This window comes from Sapajus apella, unplaced genomic scaffold (assembly GCF_009761245.1).
Source record: "Sapajus apella isolate SASKATOON/1434 unplaced genomic scaffold, GSC_monkey_1.0 scaffold12, whole genome shotgun sequence".
Lineage (NCBI taxonomy): Eukaryota > Metazoa > Chordata > Mammalia > Primates > Cebidae > Sapajus > Sapajus apella.
This window is the reverse complement of record NW_022436952.1, coordinates 7,315,903-7,340,998: the sequence shown is the minus strand read 5'-3', so window position 1 is coordinate 7,340,998 and position 25,096 is coordinate 7,315,903. Positions and strand designations below refer to the sequence as shown.

General features: G+C 48.3%; 1 protein-coding gene across 1 annotated transcript in view; it reads right to left on the bottom strand.

Moving 5' to 3' along the window:
• The window catches only part of B4GALNT2 (beta-1,4-N-acetyl-galactosaminyltransferase 2), a 29,744-nt gene extending 9,995 nt beyond the window's left edge, over positions 1–19,749 (bottom strand). Inside the window, exons 1-7 of the mRNA XM_032279920.1 lie at positions 19,719–19,749; positions 16,979–17,179; positions 16,267–16,404; positions 7,813–7,919; positions 4,202–4,239; positions 1,026–1,206; positions 192–278 (exon numbers count right to left, since the gene is read on the bottom strand). Coding sequence (XP_032135811.1) covers positions 192–278; positions 1,026–1,206; positions 4,202–4,239; positions 7,813–7,919; positions 16,267–16,404; positions 16,979–17,179; positions 19,719–19,732 — 766 coding nt within the window. The 5' untranslated portion in view covers positions 19,733–19,749. The remainder of the gene's footprint in view (positions 1–191; positions 279–1,025; positions 1,207–4,201; positions 4,240–7,812; positions 7,920–16,266; positions 16,405–16,978; positions 17,180–19,718) is intronic.
• Between the last annotated feature and the right edge of the window lie 5,347 nt (positions 19,750–25,096).

Sequence of the window (25,096 nt, the reverse complement as noted above, 5' to 3'; positions counted from 1 at the left end):
TAAAAATCATTAAGCAATTTTAGGGGAGTGTGTCCTAGAGTTTTTTTTTTCCTCCAAATGAAGCTTGTTGTCAGGGAGCACATCAGAGCTGTCATTTGATCAATTCTCCTCCATCTCAGAAGTGATCCCTTCTGAATTTCTCAATAGCTTCACAGAGTGCCACCATGGGGCCCCAAGAACAAGGGCCTTACCTGGTCCAGGGTCATAGAGCTTGGGTATGACAGGATTGCGGATGGTCACTGGAAACTTGGCCACTGAAGATCTGGACTCCAGACTCACTGGAGGAAGAAATAAGGTCAGAGCACAGGCAGTATCATGTCTGGATCAAACTCCAGGCCACCCCAGGAAGTGAGCATGACAGGGGAGGGCAGGTTCGGTAGGGAGAGTCCCGGCTGGGATGAGATTATGGACCTCATAGAGTCTCTGGCATTCCAGCTTCTGCCTTGCTGTGTCCCTGGGGCAATGTGCTGAATGCCTCCTAAGTTCATATGTCTTCTCAACATATATATATATATATATATATAAAAAATAGGATTGGTGTAAACATTAAATAATTTTTGGAGTGCCTCGCACATACAAGTGTTTTTAAAACATTAGCTCCCAGGCTGGGCGCCATGGCTCATGCCTGTAATCCCAACACTTTGGGAGGCCGAGGCAGGAGGATCATGAGGTCAGGAGTTCTAGACCAGCCTGGCCAACATAGTGAAACCCTGTCTCTACTAAAAATACAAAAAAATTAGCTGGGTGGCAAGTACCTGTAGTCCCAGCTACTCAGGAGGCTGAGCTGGGAGAATTTACTTGAACCTGGGAGGCAGAGGTTGCAGTGAGCTGAGACTGTGCCATTGCACTCCAGCCTGGGCAACAGAGTGAGACTCCATCTCAAAAAAAAAAAAAAAAAAAAAAAGGAGGAAAGAGGGAAGGGGTCTTAAAATCAGGCAGGCTTCCTGGAGGAGGAAGACTTTGAGAGGGCCCAGAGGTATCTTCCAGATCCATAAGCATTTGGCACCCCAAGGACAGGCTCTCACCTATGTCCACCTTATGGTGCTGGTACCCCATGCTGGTGTATGTCACATGCTGAAGGATGAACTTCAACAGCTTCCGGTCACTGGTAGAAATGGTCAGCTGCTTCTGGCCTCTGCCCTGCACCACATTGTCTGGGACATCAGCAAGGGTGTTCAGTGTCCCCAGAGACGCTGTCAGGGTGACCTAGGTTGGATGAGGTAGAATGATGCTAAATGCAGGGACCAGAAAATGTCTCTCTGGAAAGGTACATACACAGGCCAGAGCACATAAGGGTGAGGGAGAAGCACCAGGGCTCCCTTGACAGTGTAGGGCTGGCTCTGCAGGGAGCACTATATTAGTGCCCCTGTACCCAACCCCCCAAGTCCTAGGGCCCCATGTATGAAAGGACCCATTTCTGGAAATATTCACATCTCTCAGCTGCAGGGTTCCATTCTTCGTGACTTCTTACTCCACCTTTGACCTCTCTTTGCCAGCTCCTGCTCTTCTCTCTACATATCTCTAAATGGAGTTTTTCAGGCCTTCATTCTGGATTTTTTTTTTTTTTTGAGATGGAGTCTTGCTCTGTCACCCAGGCTGGAGTGTAGTGGTAGCATCTCAGCTCACTGCAACCTTAGCCTCCCGGGTTCAAGCGATTCTCCTGCCTCAGCCTCCTGAGTAGCTGGGATTACAGGCATAAGCCACCACACCTGGCTAATTTGTTTTTGTATTTTTAGTAGAGACTGGGTTTCACCATGTTGGCCAGGCTGGTCTCAAACTCCAGTCCTGGACTCCTTTTCCTTCTTTTTTTTTTTTTTTTTTTTTGTGAGACAGAGTCTTGCCTGTCACCCAGGCTGGAGTGCAGTGGCATGATCTCAGCTCACTGCAACGTTTGCCTCCCGGATTCAAGCGACTCTCCTGCCTCAGCCTCCCAAGTAGCAAGGAATTACAGGCGTGTGCCATCACGTCTGGCTAATTTTTTGTATCTTTAGTAGAGACGGGGTTTCACCATGTTGGCCAGGCTGGTCTCGAACTCCTGACCTCGTAATCCACCCACCTTGGCCTCCCAAAGTGCTGGAATTACAGGCGTGAGCCACCGCGCCCAGCCTCTTTTCCCATCTTACTCCACACCTTCCTGCTAGATTTCATCTGTTCCTGTGGCTTTAAAACCCATTCCTTTGCTGGTGGGGTCACATTGTAAGTCTCACCTTTCTGAGATCCAACTGCTGGGACATTTCACAAGCAACTCAAACTTGCCGTCTTCAAAATGGAACTACTGATTTTTCTCTATAAACCTGTTTCTTCCCACCCTCACCCCGTGTTCCCCCTGCCTTGTGGATGGCACCTCCATCCACTCAGCTGTCCCAGGCCGTGGGGGGAATCCTCCTTGCTCTGTCCTTTCCTGTACACAGACTGCCCGTCCAGTGGCAAGTCCTCTCAGCCCTCCCTCCAGAATGCATCTGGAACTGGCTTATCCTCTCCACCCCATTGCTACCCCACAGCCCCTCTCTTCTCTTGCCTTCTGTGAGTCATCACGGTTCTCTATTAGAGGAAATTGGACAGTGCCGCTTCTGACACTGTTGACACTAGTCAGTCAACAGACACTTTGAAAATCCAGTTATAGGCACTGGGAAAACAACAGTAAACGCCTTCAGGAAGCTTGCATTCCAGTGTGGAAGAGAGGGGAAAAGCATGGAGCCACACGCAGGGGGATTCCGGCCCAGAGCAGGACTACGAAGAAGACAATGTAGCCAGGCACGGTGGCTCATACCTGTAACTCCAGGGCTTTGGGAGACAGAGGTGGAGGATCATTTGAGCTCAGGAGTTAAAAACCAGTCGGGGCAACATGGCAAGACCATATCTCTGCTAAAAATTTAAAAAATTTTTTTTTTGTTTTTTTTTTTTTTTGAGACGGAGTTTCGCTCTTGTTACCCAGGCTGGAGTGCAATGGCGCGATCTCGGCTCACCGCAACCTCCGCCTCCTGGGTTCAGGCAATTCTCCTGCCTCAGCCTCCCGAGTAGCTGGGATTACAGGCACGCGCCACCATGCCCAGCTGATTTTTTGCATTTTTAGTAGAGACGGGGTTTCACCATGTTGACCAGGATGGTCTCGATCTCTTGACCTCGTGATCCACCCGCCTCGGCCTCCCAAAGTGCTGGGATTACAGGCGTGAGCCACCGCGCCCGGCTAAAAATTTTTAAAAAGTAACCAGGGGCCGGGTGTGGAGGTTCATACCTGTAATCCCAGCACTTTGGGAGATTGAGATGGATCACTTGAGGTCAGGAGTTTGAGACCAGCCTGGCCAACATGGTGAAACCCTGTCTCTACTAAAAATACAAAAAGTTAGCTGAGTGTGGTGGTGCATGCCTGTAGTCCCAGCTACTTGGGAGGCTGAGGCAAAAGAATCGATTGAACTCTGGAGGTGGAGGTTGCAGTGAGCAGAGATCGCACCACTGCACTCCAGCCTGAGTGACAGAGTGAGGACCCCGTCTCAAAAAAAAAATTAACCAGGTTTGTTGGCATGTGCCTGTAGTCCCAGCTACTCAGAGGCTGATGTGGGAGGATCACTTGAGCCCAGTATTGCACCACTGCACTCCAGCCTGGGTGACAGGGTGAGACCCTGTCTCAAAAAAAGAAGACAACAGAGAGAAACAAGAACTCAATGGTGACAGGTGGCAGAGGCCTCGGCGATCTGCTCACTCGTCACCTATTCCAACCTCTGACTAGCCTGTAAAGGTAGAAAACTAAAACCACACTTCCCACACTCCTCTTGGTTGGGGTTCTGGGCATGATTTGCATCTCACTGATCAGATATAGCACCCTGAGACCTTGATGTGGAGCTACATAAAGTGGGGAAAGGAAGGCAGGGCACAAGCACCCTCTGTCCTGCCAGCCCTAACCCTGACAGAGGCCATGCAGTGCCGGAGCCCGTGGCTGCAGTGGCCGCTTCCTCTTGCAGCAGAAGCAGCAGCAGCCAAGGGGTCCCATTTGTCACTGTGGCTTGGGAAGTCCTCTCTGGAACTCCAGCCACTCCCGAGGCTGGAAAAATCACATCTGCTACACACCCTTCCTTCACCTCCCGCCTTGGGCTCATGTCTGATCTTGATTCTGGACAGGGGCTCCATCAAAGGCTGAGACCAGCCACAGCTGAGGGAATGAGGACAAGACGCCAAGTGCAAACGGGCTGGGAGGAGGACTCACCTCATAGACGGGAGCATCGGGTCCTTCAAACTGGAGACCTGGAGGACACAGGGAAAAAGACAGAAAACAGCACATGAGAGGACACCGCAGCTCCCCGCTGCTCTTGCCAAACTCGTGGACTCCTGCACACCCTTGAGAGTTCCTTCAGGTGTCACCTCCCACCCAGAGTGTTTGCTGGCGCATGCGCTTCTCTCCAGGGCTCTGTTAGGCGGTGTTCCATGGTCTTTCTCAAACCCCAGTGGTTCTAAAACCTCTGATGCCTGTCCTCAGCTTTGGAGGCTGTGAATTAACTCAGTTCCTTTTGGGAATCTGTTACTGAAGGGAAGGAAGCATGGATAAGTAATGAATCGTCTTGTATAAGGCACCTGGAGTAGCCAAATCCATAGAGACAGAAAGTAGAATGGTGTTTGCCAGGGGCTGGGGAGAGGGACAGTGGGGAGTTAAGTTAGATGGGTACAGAGTCCCAATGGGGATGATGGGAAAGTTCTGGTGGTGACTGATGGTTGCACGACAATATGAATATCCTTAATGTCACTGAACAATACACTTTCAAATGGTTAAAAGTGTTAATTTTATGTTTATATATAATATTAACATAATATGTAATATATATATATATATATATATTTTTTTTTTTTTTGAGACAGAGTCTCACTCTGTCGCCCAGGCTGGAGTACAGTGGCATGATCTTGGCTCACTGCACCCCCTGCCTCCTGGGTTCAAGTTGATTCTTCTGCCTCAGCCTCCTGAGTAGTTGGGACTACAGGTGAGCACCACCATGCCCGGCTAATTTTTGTATTTTAGTAGAGATGGGGTTTCACCATGTTGGCCAGGATGTTCTCAATCTCCTGACCTTGTGATGACCTAATGATCCACCTGCCTTGGCTTCCCAAACTGCTGGGATTACAGGCGTGAGTCACCTCGCCTGGCTTTTTTTTTTTTTTTTTTTTTGAAATGGAGTCTCGCTGTGTTGCCCAGGCTGGAATGCAATTGTGCCATCTCAACTCACTGCAACCTTCACCTCCCGGGTTCAAGTGATTCTCCTGCCTCAGCCTCCCAAGTAGCTGGGACTACAGGTGTGAGGCACCATACCTGGCTAATTTTTGTATTTTTAGTAGAGGCGGGGTTTCACCATGTTGGTCAGGCTCAAACTCCTGACTTCAGGTCATCCACTCCCCTCAGCCTCCCAAAGTGCTGGGATTACAGGCATGAGCTACTGCACTTGGCCATTTTTTTTTTGGAGACAGAGTCTCTGTCACCCAGGCTGGAGTGCAGTGGTACAATCTCAGCTCACTGTAAACTGCACCTCCCAGGTTCAAGCAATTCTCCTGCCTCAGCCTCCCCAGTACTGAGACCACAGGCACACACCACCACACCTGTCTAAGTTTTGTATTTTTAGTAGAGACAGGGTTTCAGCATGTTGGCCAGGCTGGTCTCAAACTCCTGACCTCAAGTGATCCACCCACCTTGTCCTCCCAAAGTGCTGGGATTACAGGCATGAGCCACTGCACCCAGCCCGTTATGTAAATTTCACAATAAGAAATGAATCATCCAAAATGAAAAACAGTTTTTAAAATGGCTATTCAAGAACACTAGCAAGTCGCCCCAAATGTATTTACTTTAGAATCTATCTCTATTCTTACAGTAGGACTAATTCAAATTCAAATTCAAATGCATCCTCTCGAAGTGGACTTGGATAACTTACTAAACTCTCACCTCTGCTTCTCTGTCCCCTTTGTCCCTTGCCTGGGACCCTGCCATTCCTTCTGTGTGGGGCATACCATCTGCTGATATCCCTCATCCCCCTCTGTCTGGGGCACTCGCTCTCATCGCACCTGTCTGAGGTGTGGTTTGTGAAATTCAGTTATCTGTCGTGCTCATCAGTGCTGGACCTGGACAGAGCTCCGCTGGGTCTGTGAGATATGTCAGATCTCCGGTTGTCACCACACCTAGACCTTACTTGGAGGTCTTTTCTGGGGCTTGTAGGTTTCGGGGGTCTGTTTGTCTCAAGATGCCAAGAGCCCCCAAGCAGAAAAAGACTTCACTGGACAGACCCACAGAATCCAACATCTCTGCACTGGGAGGGGACATCTGTGCCTGCAGGCTTCTCCTTCTGGTCACTCTGAAAATATTCCACTTTGCTCTGATGAGGGAAGTGCTGCTGAACTAGAGGGATGTGTAAAAATCCATCGTGGAGGGCAGTTTTAACCAAAATAAATATTCTTTTCAAAATGTACTTCCAGCCAGGCTTGGTGGCTCATGCCTGTAATCCTAGCACTTTGGGAGGCCAAGGCAGGTAGATTATCTGAGGGTAGGAGTTCGAGACCAGCTTGGCTAATATGGTGAAACCCCATCTCTACTAAAAATATAAAAATTAGCCAGGGGTGGTACTGGGCACTTGTAATCCCAGCTACTTGGGAGGCTGAGGCAGGAGAATGGCCTGAACCCAGGAGGAGGAGGTTGCAGTGAGCTGAGATCGTGCCATTGCACTCCAGCCTGGGTAACGGATCAAGTCTCTCTCTCAAAAAAAAAAAAAAAAAAAAAAAAAAGCTCATGTTTTGCCTGCTCCCATGATGCTGGAGGACACTGAAAAGCCAAATATGTTCTAAGATTCTTTGAGGCGCACAGATTTCTATCCTGTCCTGTGTTATCTTGGAGCCCCAGGAGGTCCCCGCTACTATAGGAGATTCCCAGTTGTGGATACAATAAGACTAATATGAAATGAAATCACATCAAGCCAGGCGTGGTGGCTCATGTCTGTAATCCCAGCACTTTGGGAGACCGAGGTGGACAGATCACTTGAAGTCAGGATTTTGAGACCAGCCTGGCCAACATGGTGAAACCCCATCTCTACTAAAAATACACAAACTAGCCAGGTGTGCTGGCAGGCACCTGTAATCCCAGCTACTTGGGAGGCTGAGGCAGGAGAATCATTTGAACTGGGGAGGTAGAGTTGCTGTGACCCAAGATCTTGCCACTGCACTCTAGCCTGAGAGATTGAGCAAGACTCTGTCTCAAAAAAAAAAAAGAAATCACATCAATTTCCTGGCTTGTGCTGAGTACACAGCAGGTACCAATGAATGCCTGCTCCATATTTTTATTTTTCTTTCTGTTTTTGAGACAGGGTCTTGCTTTGTTACTCAGGCTGAAGTACAGCAGCATAGCCTCTGCTCACTACAGCCTCGACCCGCCTAAGTTCAAGTGACCCTTCTGCCTCAAGTAGCTGGGACTACACGTGTCCACCATCACACCCAGCTGCCTATTTTTTGTAGATACGGGATTTTGCCATATTGCCCAGGCTGGTCTCAAAATCCTGAGCTCAAGCAATCCACCCGCCTCAGCCTCCCAAAATGCTGGGAATACAGGCTGGAATGAGCCACAGCACTTGTCCCCCTCCCCTGCTTTTTTTTAGGAGACAGCAGGGTTTTGTTCTGTCACCCAGGCTGGAGTGTACTGGCAAGACGATAGGTCACTGCAGCCTTGAACTCCTGCCTTGGCCTCCCAAAGTGCTGGGATTACAGGCATGAGCCACTGCACCCCACCTCTCCCTCCTTTTGCCTAAGAAGAGTGAGAATGCTCTCTAGGGCCTCTCAGGATGTGGATGTACTTACCTGGGATGGGAACTGTGTGCAGGGGCATTACCTCCACTCCGTGGACTGGGTACCCAAAGGGGAGGTTGGGCTGGGCCAGCAGGGGCAGTGGGCGGGGCAGCCCTTCTCTGCAGGAGAACAGAAACAGCAGTTGCCCTGATGCTGGTCCCTGGTTAGTTCTCACAGTGGTGCCTGTGCACAGAGCCTTGCCCTGACAATACGGAGAAATCAAAAGTGGCTTGTCCCTGTCTCCCTCCATTCTCACCCACAGCCCTTATTTCCTCCCCTCTCCTGACCTCCCTCCACAAAGGTACTGAGGTGGTTTATAACAAAGCATTTTGTTTTTGAGACAGGGTTTCACTTTGTCGCCCAGGCTGGAGTACAGTGGCTCGCAGCAGTCTTGACGTCCCTCACTCACGCAGTCCTCCCATCTCAGCCTTCCCATAGCTGGGACTACAGGTACATGCCACAAAGCCCGGCTAATTTCTACAATTTTTTGTAGCGATAGGGTCTCACTATGTCGCCCAGGCTGGTCTCCAAGCAATCCTCCTGCCTCAGCCTTCAGAGAAGCCAGGACCATCGGAGAGAGCCACCATACCTGGCTAACAAAGCACATTTTGGAAAAAACCATGACCAGCATAAAAGGAAAAATAAAATTATCAGACTGTAGGGGCCCATCCAGCTGCAGCAGCTAAACACCAATGTCACATCTGAACTTCGAGGAAACCAGGATGACAAGAGATTGACAACCATTACGTGGCCCTTACTATCCAAAGAAGAAGTAGACCAATTCCTGAAGGGAAGTGGAGCTTCTCCTACCACTGAAATAAAAAAGAAACTAAGTCACAACAAAGTTTACCTGTGAGTATTGTTGTCACAATATTTTTAGAGCAAACAGAGGAACTATTTTCATGTTTTTTTTGTTGTTATTAATAACAATCTTTAGTCAAAAGCAAGCACATAGCATAATCCAGCAAGATTCGTTTTTTGAGGGACTAAGGTACAATGGTTGAAATGTTAGCCTTCAGAACCCAGTTTCACCGAGAGACCATTTAATTGCCAGGAAAAAAAGATTAGACCATCATGGTGAATACTGAGGGGAATATGAAAACGACAAAAGTTTTAAACGGTAAAGAACATAAAAAGGCAATTAACGGAAGAGGAAATACAAATGGCAATGAACATACGAAACGTGCTCAGCTTCGATCAGGGAAATGTGAATTTAAAAAGCCATGGAATACCTTTACATTAAAGTTTGAAAATTTGATGATAGCAAGTGTTAGGTGTATGTAAGGTGCGACTCTTACCCACTCTTCATGAAAGTGAGTTCACACAAGCCCACTTGAGGGAAATTTGTCAGTATCTATCAAAAATAAAAAAGACATACTCTGGGATCTAGCAAGGAAGATACTAGGTGAAAGGAGAAAGGCTTGCATGTGTAAACAATAAGACAAGCATAAGGACGTTCATTTCAGCATTGTTTGAAATGAACATTCTTCTACATGTATTTTTTTTCCTGAGACAGAGTCTCACTCTGTCACCGAGGCTGGAGTGCAGTGGCATGATCTCGGCACACTGCAACCTCCACTTCCCAGTTCAAGTGATTCTCCTGCCTCAGCCTCCTGAGTAGCTGGGATTATTATAGGCACGCACCACCATGCCCGGCTAATTTTTTTATTTTTTGTAGAGATGGGGTTTTGCCATATTGTCCAGGCTGGTCTCGAACTCCTGGTCTCAAGTGATCTGCCTGCCTCAGCCTCCCAAAGTGTCGGGATTACAGGCGTGAGCCACCATGCCCAGTCCTTACACGTCTTAATGAAAAAGGAAAGAATGTAAATATAATGTAATATTATTGTAAATAATGTAAATGTAAAAAGGAAGGTTTTCCAACAATCTAAATACCTTTCAGTAGGGAAATGGCTTAGTAAAATGCAGTATGTTCATATTCATAGTTATATTGCAATTAAGAAGGATTAACTAGATATATACAAAGCTCTTTTTTTTTTTTTTTTTTTTGAGGCGGTGTCTTGCTCTGTCACCTAGGCTGGAGTGCAGTGACATGATCTCGGCTCACTGCAACCTCCACCTCCTGGTTTCAAGCGATTCTTCTGCCTCAGACTCTTGAGCAGCTGGGACTAGAGGTGTGTACCACCACATCCAACTAATTTTTTTGTATTTTTAGTAGAAACAGGGTTTCACCGTGTTAGCCAGGATGGTCTCGATCTCCTGACCTTGTGATCCACCCGCCTCAGTCTCCCAATACGTAGCTCTTAAAACCATATCATATCCCTTTCCAGTTCCAGCCCCAAAGGTGCCCAACCTTCGTGGGCACCCTGCAGCCGCTGAGCTGTTGATACTTAAGAAGAACAGGATTGTCATTTGTGAACTCCTTTTAAAGGAGGGAGTCACGGTGATCAAGAAGGATGTCCTCATGCCTAAGCACCCAGAGCTGGCAGACGAGAAAGTGCCCAACCTTCGTGTCATAAAGGCCATGCAGTCTCTCACATCCCAAGGCTATGTGAAGGGACACCCTGCCTGGAGACATTTCTATAGGTACCTTACCAATGAGGGTATCCAGAATCTCCATGACGACACCCATCTGCCCCCCAAGATTGTGCCTGCCACCCTATGCCACAGCTGTCCAGAGACTGGTAGGTCTCTGCCTAAAGGTCTGGTGGGTGAGCCACCTGCAAGACCCATAAGAGGGGAAGCCGACAGCCTGCTGCCAACAAGAAAGCTAAGGCCAGGGCTGCGTCAGCAACTGAATTCCAGCGTAGAGGCAGATTTGGTCAGCCACCTCAGTAAAACTGGAGAGGATTTTTGTTTTGTTTTTAGATTTTTTGAGACAGGGTCTCGCTCTGTCGCCCAGGCTGGAGTGCAGTGGCGCGATCTCGGCTCGTTGCAAGCTCCACCTCCTGGGTTCAAGCGATTCTCCTGCCTCAGCCTCCTAATTTTTGCATTTTTAGTAGAGACAGGGTTTCACCACGTTGGCCAGGCTGGTCTCGAACTTCTGACCTCAGGTGACCTGCCCGCCTCAGCCGCCCAAAGGGCTGGGATTACAGGCGTGAGCCACTGCCCCCAGCCAGAGGTGGCTCTGTCAGGTGGCTATTTTGCATTGAATAAACTTATAGTCAGAGAGAAGAAAAAAAATATATATATATATGTATATATATATATATATATACATATATATATATATATAATTGAATGAAAAACAAATTTCAGAGCCTGCCCTTCCCTAACACTCTGCCTGCTACCTGTCAGGACATGTCTCCATTTGTCAGTCTCCTGGTCTCTCTTTGCCACTCACTATTCTGTGAGATCTCTGGAGCTGGAGACTCAAAGTGCCTGCCACTGTGGCTGACATCAAGTAAGGCTCAATAAGTGTCTGCAGGATAAGTCTGTGGTGTGAGGGGAAGCACAGGGAACATGGTTATGCAGGAAGCTGGTCGCTGCCCTGGGCAGTGCCTGGACTTCTGGGAGAAAGAAGCCCCAGGTGTGCAAATTGCAAGAGGCACGTGGTGGGGGAAGGGAGAATAGGGAAAGGAGTTTGAAGAGATGGAGAGAGTGAGATCAGGGAGGGCAGGGGAGGGATAAGTGGACATAAGGCAGATGACCTGGAAGGAGCTTGGCAGAAGGAATTATAAGAAGGAACTGGTTCCAAACAGGGAAGGCTAAGGAGTTGGAGGAGTTCCTGGCCACATCCTCACCTGGCCCTCTTTCCCCTGTGGAAATTCCCAGCCCTTTGGGGATTATACCAGGCAATACAGATAGGAAAAAAAGCAAACAGCCTGTTGATAATGACTAATGTAAACTGGATCTCGTGCCAGTGAGGATGTAGCTGGGGAGGAACACAGATGTTCTCAAATCTTTCTCATTTAGCTGATGAAATCCACTGAATTCCTGCTTTGAGCAAGACACTGAGCTAGGTACAAAGATAAATCTAATATAGATCCTGCTCTCAACGAGCTTACAGTATAATAGAGGGTACAATCAGTGTGTCCTGGGGGTGGTGGCATGGCTCACGCCTGTAATTCCAGCACTTTGGGAGGCTGCAGTGGGTGGATTGCTTGAGGTCTAGAGTTTGAGACCAGCTTAGCCAATATGGTGAAACCCCGTCTCTACAAAAAATACAAAAAGTAGCCAGATGTGGTAGCACACACCTGTAATCCCAGCTATTTGGGAGGCTGAGGTGGCAGGATCACTTGAACTTGGGAGTTGGAGGTTGCTAATAGCGAGCCAAGATTGTGTCACTGCGCTCCAGCCTGGCAACAGAGCAAGACTCTGTCTCAAAAAAAACAAAAGCCGGGGGCGATGGCTCACGCCTGTAATCCCAGCACTTTGGGATGCTGAGGCAGGCGGATCATGAGGTCAGGAATTTGAGACCAGCCTGGCCAGCATGGTAAAACCCCATCTCTACTCAGGCGGCTGAGACAGGAGAATTTCTCGAACCCAGCAGGCAGAGGTTGTAGTGCGCCAAGATCATGCCACTGCACTCCAGTCTGGGCAACAGAGAAAAACTCGGTCTCAAAAAAAAAAAAACACACACCCCAAAACAACAATGAAAAACAGTGTTCTCTCTGAGTCAAATGTCCATTCTGTGGCCCATAGAATGTATTCACAAGTTGCGTGGAAACTCAAGAGTTCAATTCAAAGCTCAATGATATTGAGCTACATTGGTACTGAATACTTAATAGTGTTAAATACTATTAAGTTGTCAGAGATATGGTAGGCCTTAGTGGGGAGAGCAGCTTCCATTCTGAGAATTGAGAAAGGAATATTCAGAAGGTGACATTCCAAGTCCAGCCTCATCTCTGGTACTGAACAGGTGGCATCTACACTGATGAGGAAAGAGCTCTACTATTAAAGTCAAGAAAGCAAGATGTAGAAAGTTTGTAGAGTACACTATAAATTCTGTTTTCTAAAGTGGAGTATATGTTCGTGTGTGTACATTTATTTGTATATGTGATGGGAGAGGCATGAATAGTGGTAGTAAATGTTTAACAACGGGCTTTTGAGGCAGCGGGGCTTGGGGGGACCTGGTGTGTAGGGTCTGCCGATTTCCATGGTGCAGATATTCACACCATGGCTGATCTCAAGCACCAATGTGATGTCACTGAATGTGGAGTTGGAAGAGAGAAACACACTAGGTCATCGTTTCTCTCTCCCTCTCTCTCTTTTTTTTTTTTTTTTTTTGAGATTGAGTCTTGCTCCGTCACCCAGGTTGAAGTACAGTGGCGTGATCTCAGCTCACTGCAACCTCCTCCTCCCAGGTTCAAGCAATTCTCCTTTCTCAGCCTCCCAAGTAGCTGGGACTACAGGTGCACACCATGACACCTGGCTAATTTTTATGTTTTGAGTAGAGACAAGGTCTCACCATATTGGTCAGGCTGGTCTTGACTCCTGACCTCAGGTGATCCACCCACCTCAGCCTCCCAAAGTTCTGGGATTACAGGTATAAGCCACTGTGCCTGGTCTATAATCTCTCTACCATGTAGATAAGCTAGTGATTTGGCTGGATGGTCAGGGACTTGGAAGAAGCATGATTAGAAAAATGGCGACAAAGAAATTTGGGGAAGAGGTATGTGGATGGACCTCGCTGAGTGGTCAAAACTGAAGATATTTGTATTCCATGTGAGTGCTCATCAATGGGTGACCTCCTCGGAGGAGGAGTTTAATAATCAAGTGGATAGGATGACCCATTCTGTGGACACCACTCAGCCTCTTTCTCCAGCCACCCCTGTCATTGCCCAATGAGCCCACGAATAAAGTGGCCATGGTGGCAGGGACAGAGCTTATGCATAGGCTCAGCAACATGGACTTCCACTCACCAAGGCTGACCTGGCTATGGCCACTGGTGAGTGCTCGATTTACCAGCAGCAGAAACCAACACCGAGCCCTCAATATGGCACCATTCCTCAGGGTAATCAGCCAGCTACCTGGTCACAGGTTGATTATACTGGGCCTCTCTCATCTTGAAAAGGGCAGAGGTTTGTCCTCACTGGAATAGACACTTACTCCAGATATGGGTTTGCCTATCCTGCACCCAAAGCTTCTGCCAAAACTACCATCTGTGGACTCACGGAATACCTTCTCCACCATCATGGTATTCTACACATCATTACCTCTGACCAAGGCACTCACTTTATGGCTAAAGAAGTGTGGCAGTGGGCTCATGCTCATGGAATTCGCTGGTCTTACCATGTTCCCCATCATCCTGAAGCAGCTAGATTGGTAGAACAGTGGAATGGCCTTTTGAAGTCACAATTATAATGCCACTAGGTGACAAAACTTTGCAGGGCTGGGGCAGAATTCTCCAGAAGGTCATGTGTATGCTCTGAATCAGCATCCAATATATGGCACTGCTTTTCCCACAGCCAGGATTCATGGGTTCAGGAATCAAAGGGTGGAAGTGGCACCACTCACCGTCACCCCTAGTGATCCACTAGCAAAATTTTTGCTTCCTGTTCCTGAGACATTACATTCTGCTGGCCTACCTTGGTTCCGGTAGAGGAATGCTGCCACCAGGATACACAACAATGATTCCATTAAACTAGAAGTTAAGATTGCCACCTGGATACTTCAGGCTTCTCCTACCTTTAAGTCAATAGGCTAAGAAGGAAGTTGCAGTGTTGGCTGGGATTATGGCCTGTACTATCAAGATGAAATCAGTCTACTCCTTCACAATGGAAGTAAGGAAGAATACACGTGGAATACAGGAGATCCATTACGGCACCTCTTAGTATTACCATGCCCTGTGATTAAGTTCAATGGGAAACTACAATAGCTCAATCCAGGGCTATTGTATGCACATATGACTCAGATCCTTCAGGAATGAAGGTTTGCGTCACTCCACCAGGAAAAAAACCATGACCTGCTGAGGTGCTTGCAAGCGATCTGCCCACCTCAGCCTTCCAAAGTGCTGGGGTTACAGGAATAACCCAAGTGGCCGAATGGAGCTAGGTATTATTAGCATCCCCATTTTACAGAGATTAAGCAGCTTGCTCAAGATCACCTCGCTGACAGGTAGAGGATGCGGAACCTGAATGCAGCCAGTCAGCTTCCGCAGCAGCACTGTTAACTGCTGAGACCAGTTGCTCCTCGCACAGCTAGGTGCACCAGGGCTGAAATCCATGTTGGCATCACCTACGTATTCCACTGGCTGTCCAGCTCTCAGCACCCCCTGATGGAGATGGTGTCTCCATCTGGCTTCCGGGGAGCCTTCCACTTGCATGTAATTTGGAGGGTAGTGGCTGCTATGGTTTGAGTGTGTTCCCTAAATTTCATGTGTTAGAAACTTAATCCCCAAATTCATATGTTGTTTAAAGGTAGGGGCCATTGGGAGGTAATTAGGATAAGGTCATCAGGTGGAGACCCCATGATGGGACTGCTGGGTTTTGTTGTTGTTGTTTTGAGATGGAGTCTCACTCTGTCACTAGACTGGAGTGAGTGCAGTGGTCCGATCTCAGCTCACTGCAACCTCCACCTCCCAGGTTCAAGCGAGTGTATTCAACCTCAGTCTCCCAAGTAGCTGGAACTACAGGCATCCACCACCATGCCCCAGCTAATTTTTATATTTTTAGTAGAGATGGGGTTTCACTATGTTGGCCAGGCTGGTCTCGAACTCCTGACCTCAAGTGATCCACCCACCTCAGTCTCCCAAAGTACTGGGATTATAGGGGTGAGCCACCACACCCAGCCAACTTCTGCCCTTTTTCAACCAACAATCCTGGTTGATACACCTAAGTGTTGACACTGCTTGTAATTTAAAACAAAGTGATACACTCCTTGCACATAACACAGGGATAGTATGTTCTCAATATACACATGAATAAAATAGGGCAACTTGATGATGACTACACAGTCACCTGCTGTGACAGCCTCAGTGCATGGAGCCTGTACCACCAGATGTTTCAAACTATCTCGATTCATTTTTGTTTTGTTTTGTTTGTGTTTGTGTTAGAGACAGAGTTTCAATCTGTTGCCCAGGCTGGAATGCAGTGGTGTGATCATGGTTCATTGCAGCTTCAATTTCCTGGGCTCAAGTGATCCCTCACTTCACGCTTCTGAGTAGCTGGGATTACAGGCATGCACCATCATGCCCTGCTAATTTAAAAAAAAAATTGTAGAGATGGGGTCTCACTATATTGCCCAGGCTGGTCTCAAACTCCTGGGCTCTAGCAATCCTCCCATCTTGACCTCCCAAAGTGCTAGAATTACAGACATGTGTCACCAACCCCAGGTTTTTCTTTTTTTGTTATGAAATGTTTTATACATACAACGTTTTGTAAATCTTCATTTAAGGATGATTTCCTCAATTCCTTCTTTTTGTTTCGTTCCTAATAGTTCCTCCCCAGGGACCCTTGCAAGAGCGAGAGTTCCTTCCTGCCTTTTCTCTTAAGACTCATACCCTCAGGACGTAGAGAGAGCTTTTGCTCCATCTCGGAACCCAAGAGACTTCATGGCCTGCGTTACCTCCTCTGAAAGTGTTCAAATTCAGCCTGTCTCCTCATGTTCACCGCTGGCAGGTCGCTCTGGCTATAGGCATCCTGAAAGTTGTAACTTCCCTGCTCTTGGTTGGCTTCACATTTGCACTGATTTTTCGGGAACAGCCTGAAACAAGCAAGAGGACTGTAAACATGGATTGGGAGGGTAGGCTGGTGGGTGAGAGGAAACCTGACTTCTCATCCAATGTGCAGTTTACCCTGAAAATCTTCTTTCCTACAGCCAACAATTCTGAGATGAGACCCTAGATTCCCCTGCAGTGGCCCCTCACAGAGACAAAGGGAGGGACGGAAGCAGGGACACAGGAAGGCTGAAGACTCCTCCTCTCTTGCATTATCCCCTGCACCTAACTTCTTTAAATCTGAGATCACATGACTGTCCGTTGTACCTCACCCCACCAAAAAAGGAGGGCAGAGGGACAGCGAAGCAGCATCTTTGCTGCAGTTTTGGTCAAAAAACTACAGGCTCTCCAACGTTTTAAGGGGTTTTGCTGGCTGCTATAGAGAACATAGACTGTGCTCTGTAGACCAATCCCTTTCCTGGCTTGCAGTCACCTGTGCATTCAGCACAGGTTTAGGAAAGCAAGGGTACCATCTGTAAAATGGGCACAGTAGGGCACAGTACCCCAGAGGAGGAGCAAGGAAGATGTGTGCCCTGAGGTGAAAGAACACCAGTCTCTCACCAGATTCCATCGTAGGTAAAGAGGTTCCTGAGATGTTCTTCCGGCAGAAGCTTCAGCTTCTGGACACCCTGAGCAGGACTTGTGAGCTCTGGCTTGAGGCTGCTAAACACTGCTTGAAGGGACACGCCTCTGAGCATAAATCCAACAATGCTAAGTCCCAAGATTAGGACCGATATCTTGAGGAGCTGCAGAAATCTCAAGCTGTTGGGACACAAAAGAACCAATTATGTTGAAATCTTTTTTCTTGATTATATGACGTTGTGTTGTTAATTTGAAGCAGATTTCTGCTTTCATTATGTTTTCTGACTTGTTGGCTTATAGAAACCTGTGTAGGGTAGTGGTTAAAAGTGTAGTGGTTTGGAATTCTGCATCCGTCATTACCGACAGAGCAGGTTACTCCTCCTATTTAAGCTTCAGCTATCTTGTCTGTTAATTGGGTGGAGTAATAAAACTTCTCTTGGCCAGGCGTGGTGGTTCGCACCTATAATCACAGCACTTTGGGAGCAAATACTTTTTCTTGATTATAGAATATATATGAGACTGTTAACTTCAGGAAAAATGTAAGCTAAGCATATAGCTTATACTGGCCACTAAAATTGATTTCTGATAAACAGACGAAGAAAGAATCAAGTTGCAACAAAGGGATTCAGAAAAATTACAAATAAAAGGATAGGCAAAAACATCCGGGTAATGTTAATGTCAGCATAGCTAAATTCAAAGCAATAAGAAAGAGTATGAAATAGGACAGAAACACCACTTACAGTGATCAAATGCATGACACCAAAACGATGGCTGTGAACTTTATCCACTAATAATAACATTAAAGAATACAAAGCAGAAAAAAGGCAAGATATGAAAGAAGGATTAGAAATACAAAGATAAGCCGGGCGCGGTGGCTCAAGCCTGTAATCCCAGAACTTTGGGAGGCTGAGGCGGGTGGATCACGAGGTCAAGAGATCGAGACCATCCTGGGTCAACATGGCGAAACCCCGTCTCTACTAAAAATACAAAACATTAGTTGGGCATGGTGGCGCGTGCCTGTAATCCCAGCTACTCAGGAGGCTGAGGCAGGAGAATTGCCTGAACCCAGGAGGCGGAGGTTGCGGTGAGCCGAGATCACGCCATTGCACTCCAGCCTGGGTAACAAGAGTGAAACTCTGTCTCAAAAAAAAAAAAAAAAAAGAAATACAAAGATAGTCATGAATGCTAACATGTCTAGTTTGATCAAGTCTCAAAAATATTTTAAAGCAGCAGAACAACAAAATGATATAATTTGTATTCTGTTAAAGAGCTCTTAGAACATTTATAAAAACTGGTCACATATTAGGACACAAAGAAAACTGTAATAAAGTAGAAATAATTCAGATCATACATTCTGACAATGCAATTCAAATGTAACCTGGCTGGGCATAGTGGCTCATGCTTATAATCTGAGAAATTTGGGAGACTAGGCAGGAGGCTCACTTGAAGCCTCCTTGGAAGTGAGGGAAGTTGCGGAAGGAGAACGAATGAACGCCTTAGCCAGGGATGTGGATGGATGCAAAGCTGTCTTCCTTTCCTCCATTCCGCCAAACGAATCCTCTGTTCAAAGTGTGCCTTTTTTTGTTTTTTTTTTTTTTTTTTTTTTTTTTTTTTTGAGTTGGAGTCTAACTCTGTGGCCCAGGCTGGAGTGCAACAGAGCAATCTCCGCTCACTGCAACCTCTGCCTTCCACTTTAAAGCCATTTTCCTGCTTCAGCCTCCCAAGTAGCTGGGATTACAGGTGCCACCACACCCGGCTACCACACTTGGCTAATTTTTGTATTTTTAGTAGAGATGGGGTTTTGCCCTGTTGGCCAGGCTGGTCTTGAAGTCCTGAGCTCAAGTGATCAGCCACCTCGGCCTCCCAAAGTGCCGGGATTAGATGTGTGAGCCACCGAGCCCGGCCAAACGTGTTCTTTTTCATGCTTACAAGATGTCATGTCACAAACATGTTTTTGCATTTTTGTAAGATGAATTCTTTGTCAATGTTTAACGATTGTTTTAGAGTTTTGAAAAATGCAAACAAAATTAACTTTGGGGATAAAAGAACATAAAATGTATTTCTGATCCTTCTTCGTAGCTTATAAAAATTAATTTAGACTTTTAAATGTACTTTCCCCCGTAAATTATTGTATCACTCTGTACAGGCTCTTTAGCGTGTGGGGCCACACAACCGCCACTCACTCTGTCCTGAGGTGAACGCCTGGATCTGAAAACCGACTTTTCCCTGACTCCACGCGGACTGTGGAGGAAACCAAGCCGCTCAGCTCCGCTACTGTCCGGCGCCCGCGGTCCCGGCGCCAGTGCACCCACATACCCCTGACCGCGGCTCCTCCCGTGGGCAGCAAAGGGACCCCAGGCTGGGTCAGCGCTTCTGAGTTCCAAGCAGAGATCCCCGACCCCCGCACTCCCGAGCGGATTCCCACACACACATTCCGGGCCGCGATAGGCCATCTCCACGTGGAATTTGCCCACCGAAAAGCCAGGGTTCCCCGTTCCTGGGGGCACAGAGTTCGTTCCGCACGCGCCATCACCTCGCCTCTGCAGCCACCTATGCGGGGAACCGGTTGGACTGAGACTGCAATCGCCCACTCCCCGGGCTCTGGCGTCTGCGGTGTGGGCATCTGCCTGCTCTGCAGACGCCAGACAGGACCCGCCGCGCTCCTGGCTACCTCCCGAAGTTTCACCTCTCGCCCGGCCTCTGCCCCGAGGACACTCACCCGCCCGAAGTCATCCCGAATCCCGCCGCCCTCGGACGGACGGCCGGACCTCGCGGAGACTAGCAGCAAGGCCGGCGACTGCCCCGTCCTGGCACCGACCCGGGCAAATTGTCGGGCAGCAGGGCAGGTGCAGGAAGCTTGGGGCGGTCCCCGCCCTCGTCACCCACCGCCCGCCCACGCCCTAGGTATTTCTGTGGCCCAGCCTGGCGCTGACGCATCCAAGCATCGTTGTCGTGGTTTGGGGACCACCGGACCCCGCAACGCACAGCCCGGCTAGTGGCCTGCGCGCAGGAGAACGCCAGAAGGCTGCAAGGACGACCACCGCCCCTGCGTGGGACACTCGCTAGGTAAGCAGTAAGCTCCGCGCTAAGCGTTTCATCTACGCGGCGTCATCGATTTGTCGCAATAGTCCTACCAGGTGAGGACAGTTATTAGCCCCACTTTTCAGACGAGCAAGCTGAGGCAAAGTGGGGTAACCCGCTGGAAAGTGCAGACGCAGGATTCGAACCAAGTCTGGGTGACCCGAAGCTCGACAGCCGAGCATTTTCTGTCCCTCGAACTCGGAGCTAAGTTATAAGACGCCACCGCTAGTCTCCAGACCCTCCGGACTCTACCGCGTGCGTGGTCCGAGCTGAGAGTCCCCGGACTTCTGGGTGGAAAGGGGTGGGCGAGACTGGGCAGGGAGGCCCACGTGACCCAGGGTTGGTCGCGTCTCCCTCCACTCGCCCACCAAGAGCAAGGAGCGGAGTCCCCTGCCCTTCCCACCCCGGGTCCCCGTCCTCTCCCTGGGCTGCCGGAGCCGGTCCTAGTACCGCAGGGTCAATCGCAAGCTAGCCGAGCGGCCGCGCGCCAATCCAGTCCCCGCCCTTCTCCCCTGACCGCCCCCACCCCAGCGCCCCATCTCTACTCTGGATCTTTCTCCTCCGCCTCCAGCGATCGGGCTTCTCTCTCCCGCTTACAGGAAAACACAATCTCCCCGCCCACCCCTAGTCTATCACCGCGGCCACTACCTTTCCTTCCCCGCCATGCTGTGTCCACGCGCCCTCCAACCTCTCGGACTTGACCCGCCCGCAGCTCACGCTGGGGTCGCTAAATTCGGCTTTGGTCCCACCTCCACCCTCCACGTCACCCCACACTCCACCCGAACTGTCCTGGCAAAAGACCCCAGGGACCGGAAAGTCGGGGTGTGGCAGAATCACTCTAACGGGCAGGGACCCGTGCGGCCACGTGACACCTGTGTGCCTGGAAGAGTCTGTTGAACTTAAGATGAAATTACATTTGCGGGACTTTTATCGTTAAGTCTGGCTCAGTGCTTCCCATGGCTCATCTCAAGCATGACTATATTGTATTCTAATGACCCAGCTGTCACAAATACAAGAATTTATTTTTTGAAACTGTTACCCAGGCTGGAGTGCAATGGTGTAATCATAGCTCATAACCTCGACTTCCAGTGCTCAAGTGATTCCCCCACCTCAGCCATCTGAGTAGCTAGGACTACAGGCACACACCACCATACCTGGCTAATAAAATAATAATAGTAATAATAATTTGTAGATAGGAGGTCTCTATGTTGCCCAGGCTGGTCTTGAACTCCTGAGCTCAAGCAATCGTCCTGCCTCAACCTCTCAAAATGCTAGGATTACAAGTGTGAGCCACCATGACTGGCAAGAATCTTTCAATGCGGTGTGCAAAATGCATGCAAAATGGGGCCAGGTGCAGTGTCTCATGTGTATAATCCCAGCACTTTGGGAGACTGAGGCAGGTGGATCACTTGAGGTCAGGAGTTCGAGACTAGCCTGGCCAACATGATGAAACCCTGTCTCTACTAAAGACACAAAAATTTAGCCGGGTATGGTGGCAGACACCTGTAATCCCAGCTGCTCAGGAGGCTGAGGCATGAGAATCTTTGAACCCGGGTGGCAGGGGTGGCAGTGAGCCGGGATTGCGACACTACACTCCAGCCTCATTGATAGAAAGTGACTAAGTCTCAAAAAAAAAAAGCATACAAAACATACAAAATGGGCAGTGTTTTTGTTTGTTTTTGAGATGGAGTCTGGGAAAGTGCATCTGGGAAAAGAGTAGCAGGAAAGGCCAGTGTGATCTACAACTTTGGTGCAAATGAGTCCCCAAATTCAGGTCTGAGCTCCTCAGCAGCCAGCAGAAAAAGGGAGTCCCACAGAAGGGAGTTCTAATGAAGCAATTGCAGATAACTATTTTTCCAGCTCCAGACTGGAAAAGAGATCCTCTTTGACAAGACCAATCAGAAAAGTGTTGTACTGACCATGTGCATGTAGGGGGAAAAAGACATTTGTATAACACCTCCTTGCTTACAAAGGGCTTCCGCGTGCATTCCCCTCCTTCATTCAGCTCTTGTAATAACACTGTCAGGCACTTCTCAGATGTGAAGACTGAGCCTATAAGAGTATTCATGACTTGTTCAAGCTTTTGTGGCCAGCAATGGGGCTAGGATTTGCACCCAGGAGTTCTGTCTCTAAAGCCAGTGCTGGGCTCCCTCCAACCCCCTGTATCACCAGCTGTTCTTTTTTTTGGAAATGGAGTTTTGCTCTTGCTTCCCAGGCTGGAGTACAGTGGTGCACTGTCTTGGCTTACCACAGCCTCTGCCTCCTGGGTTCAAGCAATTCTCCTGCCTCAGCCTCCCCAGTAGCTGGGATTACAGGCATGCGCCACCACGCCCAGCTAATTTTGTATTTTGTTTTTTATTTTTTTTAACTCAGAACCATTGTTATATAAAGGTTTTTTGGTATTTTTAGTAGAGATGGGGTTTCTCCATGTTTGTCAGGGTGGTCTTGAACTTCTGACATCAGGTGATCCACCCATCTTGGCCTCCCAAAGTGCTGGGATTACAGGCATGAGCCACTGTGCCTGGCTTCACCAGCTGTTCTGTGAAAGGATTGTATACACAGAGACCCCAAATGCTGAAGGAGCTGAGAAACCAAAAGAGGAGGCAGACAAATCCAGTTTGTTGGGATTGGGTGATTTATTAAGGAAACTTAAAGTGTGGTCTTGGGCACCACAAGGCAGGTAGATCTCCACACTATAACCCCTCAACCCAGAGTTTACATTTTGGGCAAAAAGCATATGTACTCTGGAAAGAATACATAGGTGGCTACAGGCATCACAGCCTTGATTTCTGCAACAATAAGAAGGAAACTTACAATAAATAAGTGTTCATACATAAAGAGTAATACATCAGCTAGACTTTTTTTTTTTTCAAGATGGAGTCTCACTCTATTGCCCAGGCTGGAGTGCAGTGGCGCGATCTTGGCTCACTGCAACCTCTGCCTCCCAGGTTCAAGCAGTTCTCCTGCCCCAGCCTCCCAAGTAGCTGGGATTACAGGAACATGCCACCACGCCTGGTTAATTTTGTATTTTTAGTACAGACGGGGTTTCACCATGTTGGTCAGGCTGGTCTCGAACTCCTGATCTCAGGTGACCTACCCACCTCAGCCTCTCAAAGTGCTGGGATTACAGGCGTGAGCCACTGTGCCTGGCCCAACTAGACATTTTAGAGGCACTCCTGGGACTTGGTGTTAAACAGATGGATTTGCATTTAAAATAAAGTCGCTCTTGTCCCCACACCAGCTCTATTTAAGTAGGAAAGTGTTTTCCATCAGTTCTTGTGGTTTGGAAGCAGGGAAGAGGCATAACTTAGGCATAAATCCTGCTTCACATTAGTGTTGTGATGGGTGATGGTGGTTCCAAGGTGAACCCTCTGTGGTTGCTGATCCTCTCTTCCTGCTCTAGGGATGACAGAAGGAAGGGAGAGTGTATTAAAGGAGAGTGTGTTTACTCTTTTTCAGCTTGACCAGGGTTTCTCCATGTCAGAGGTAGCTGTGGCCCCTGACCGTCTAGATCACAGCCAAGCAGCTGCTCTGCTGCTGCCCTGTGTGACAGAGCAGGAATATCACCATTCTGCACAGGCATTGCCATTTGAAAGTTCACCTTGATCAAATTCTTAAGTAACTTGAATCTCCCCTATATTTGGTCATTCCAGCTACTCCCAGTGCCCAGAATACCCAACTCTGACACAGTGTTGCTGGGCCAACGGTCAAACTCTTTTTATCTTTCACCATCAAGCCCCTGTCTACTCATCCCTTGTGGGTGAAGCTTTGAGTGGTACACATAGGACTCAGAGTCAACCAATGGATTCTAGTGCCATAACTGAGTTTTCCGAAAGTTGTCCCTGGAAGACTGATTAAGCCAGCTTTGCATCTAGGCCCAGTTAAAACAGCACTTCCTACCAACAGAAGGGCTCAGGGAAGAAGAAAGTAGAACAATTTGTGCCACCCCAACAAGGCAGTGATGCCAGTTAGCAACTGCTTGACTCCAGAGGAATGGGACCATGTCTTATTCCTTGTTCTACTCCCAGAGCTTTACACAGGCCTGGCTCAGAGTAGGCACCATTCATTCACTGAATGAATGATTCCCATGAGTGGTGGGAGTGTTTTCTCACCCACATCATCAGTAACCCTTCCTCTTCCTCAAATCCAGTCTTTACTGAAGCTCAATAAATATATATTGAGAGGAAAAAGATGAGGGGTCAGCTTTTCAGAGGACTGAAAGAGTGGGGATAAAACATCCTGGCTTCTCGTAATCTCATAGAAAAACCAAGCGGTGTCACTTGCTCAGGGATGAGGATTAATCAATAGGTGTGTGGGGTTGGGTCCTCAACCATGGGGAAGGTTCTGAACAGATTGCGCTCGGATCTCAGTGAAGCATGAAGCTTATTCAAGCTCTCACTTGCTATTCCCTCTCCTCAAAAGACTCCTCCAGGATGGGTGCAGTGGCTCATGCCTGTAATCCCAGAACTTTGGGAGGCCAAGGTAGATGGATCACTTGAGGCCAGGAGTTCAAGACCACTCTGTCTCTACTAAAAATACAAAAAAATTAGCCAGGCGTGGTGGCACAAGCCTGTAGTCCCAGCTACTTGGGAGACTGAGGCAGGAGACTCTGTTGAGCTCGGGAGGTGGAGATTACAGTGAGCCGAGATTGCACCTCTGCACTCCAGCTTGGAGTATAGAGGAGTGAAACGGAGCAAGACTCCTTTTAAAAAGAAAAGAGACTCCACCACTCACTTGTGCTTCTTTTCTCTGACTTTAATCCTTCTGTCTCTGGTTAAATGTTAGTTCCTCAGGGAGAACTTTTTCAGCCTCCACACTAGGTCCTCTTTTCGTGCCCTGACAGCCAGTATCCAGTACCTTCCAGTCACAATACTGATCAGAGTTTGTAATTGTATATTACTCTGTGTGTGTTTGTTTGCTGTCTGTTTCTCCTGTTCCCTGAAAGGCAGTCCGACTCCTGTTTTGCTCTCCATTGTATCCCCAGCATAGGGCTGGCTCATAATTGGTATTCAAAAA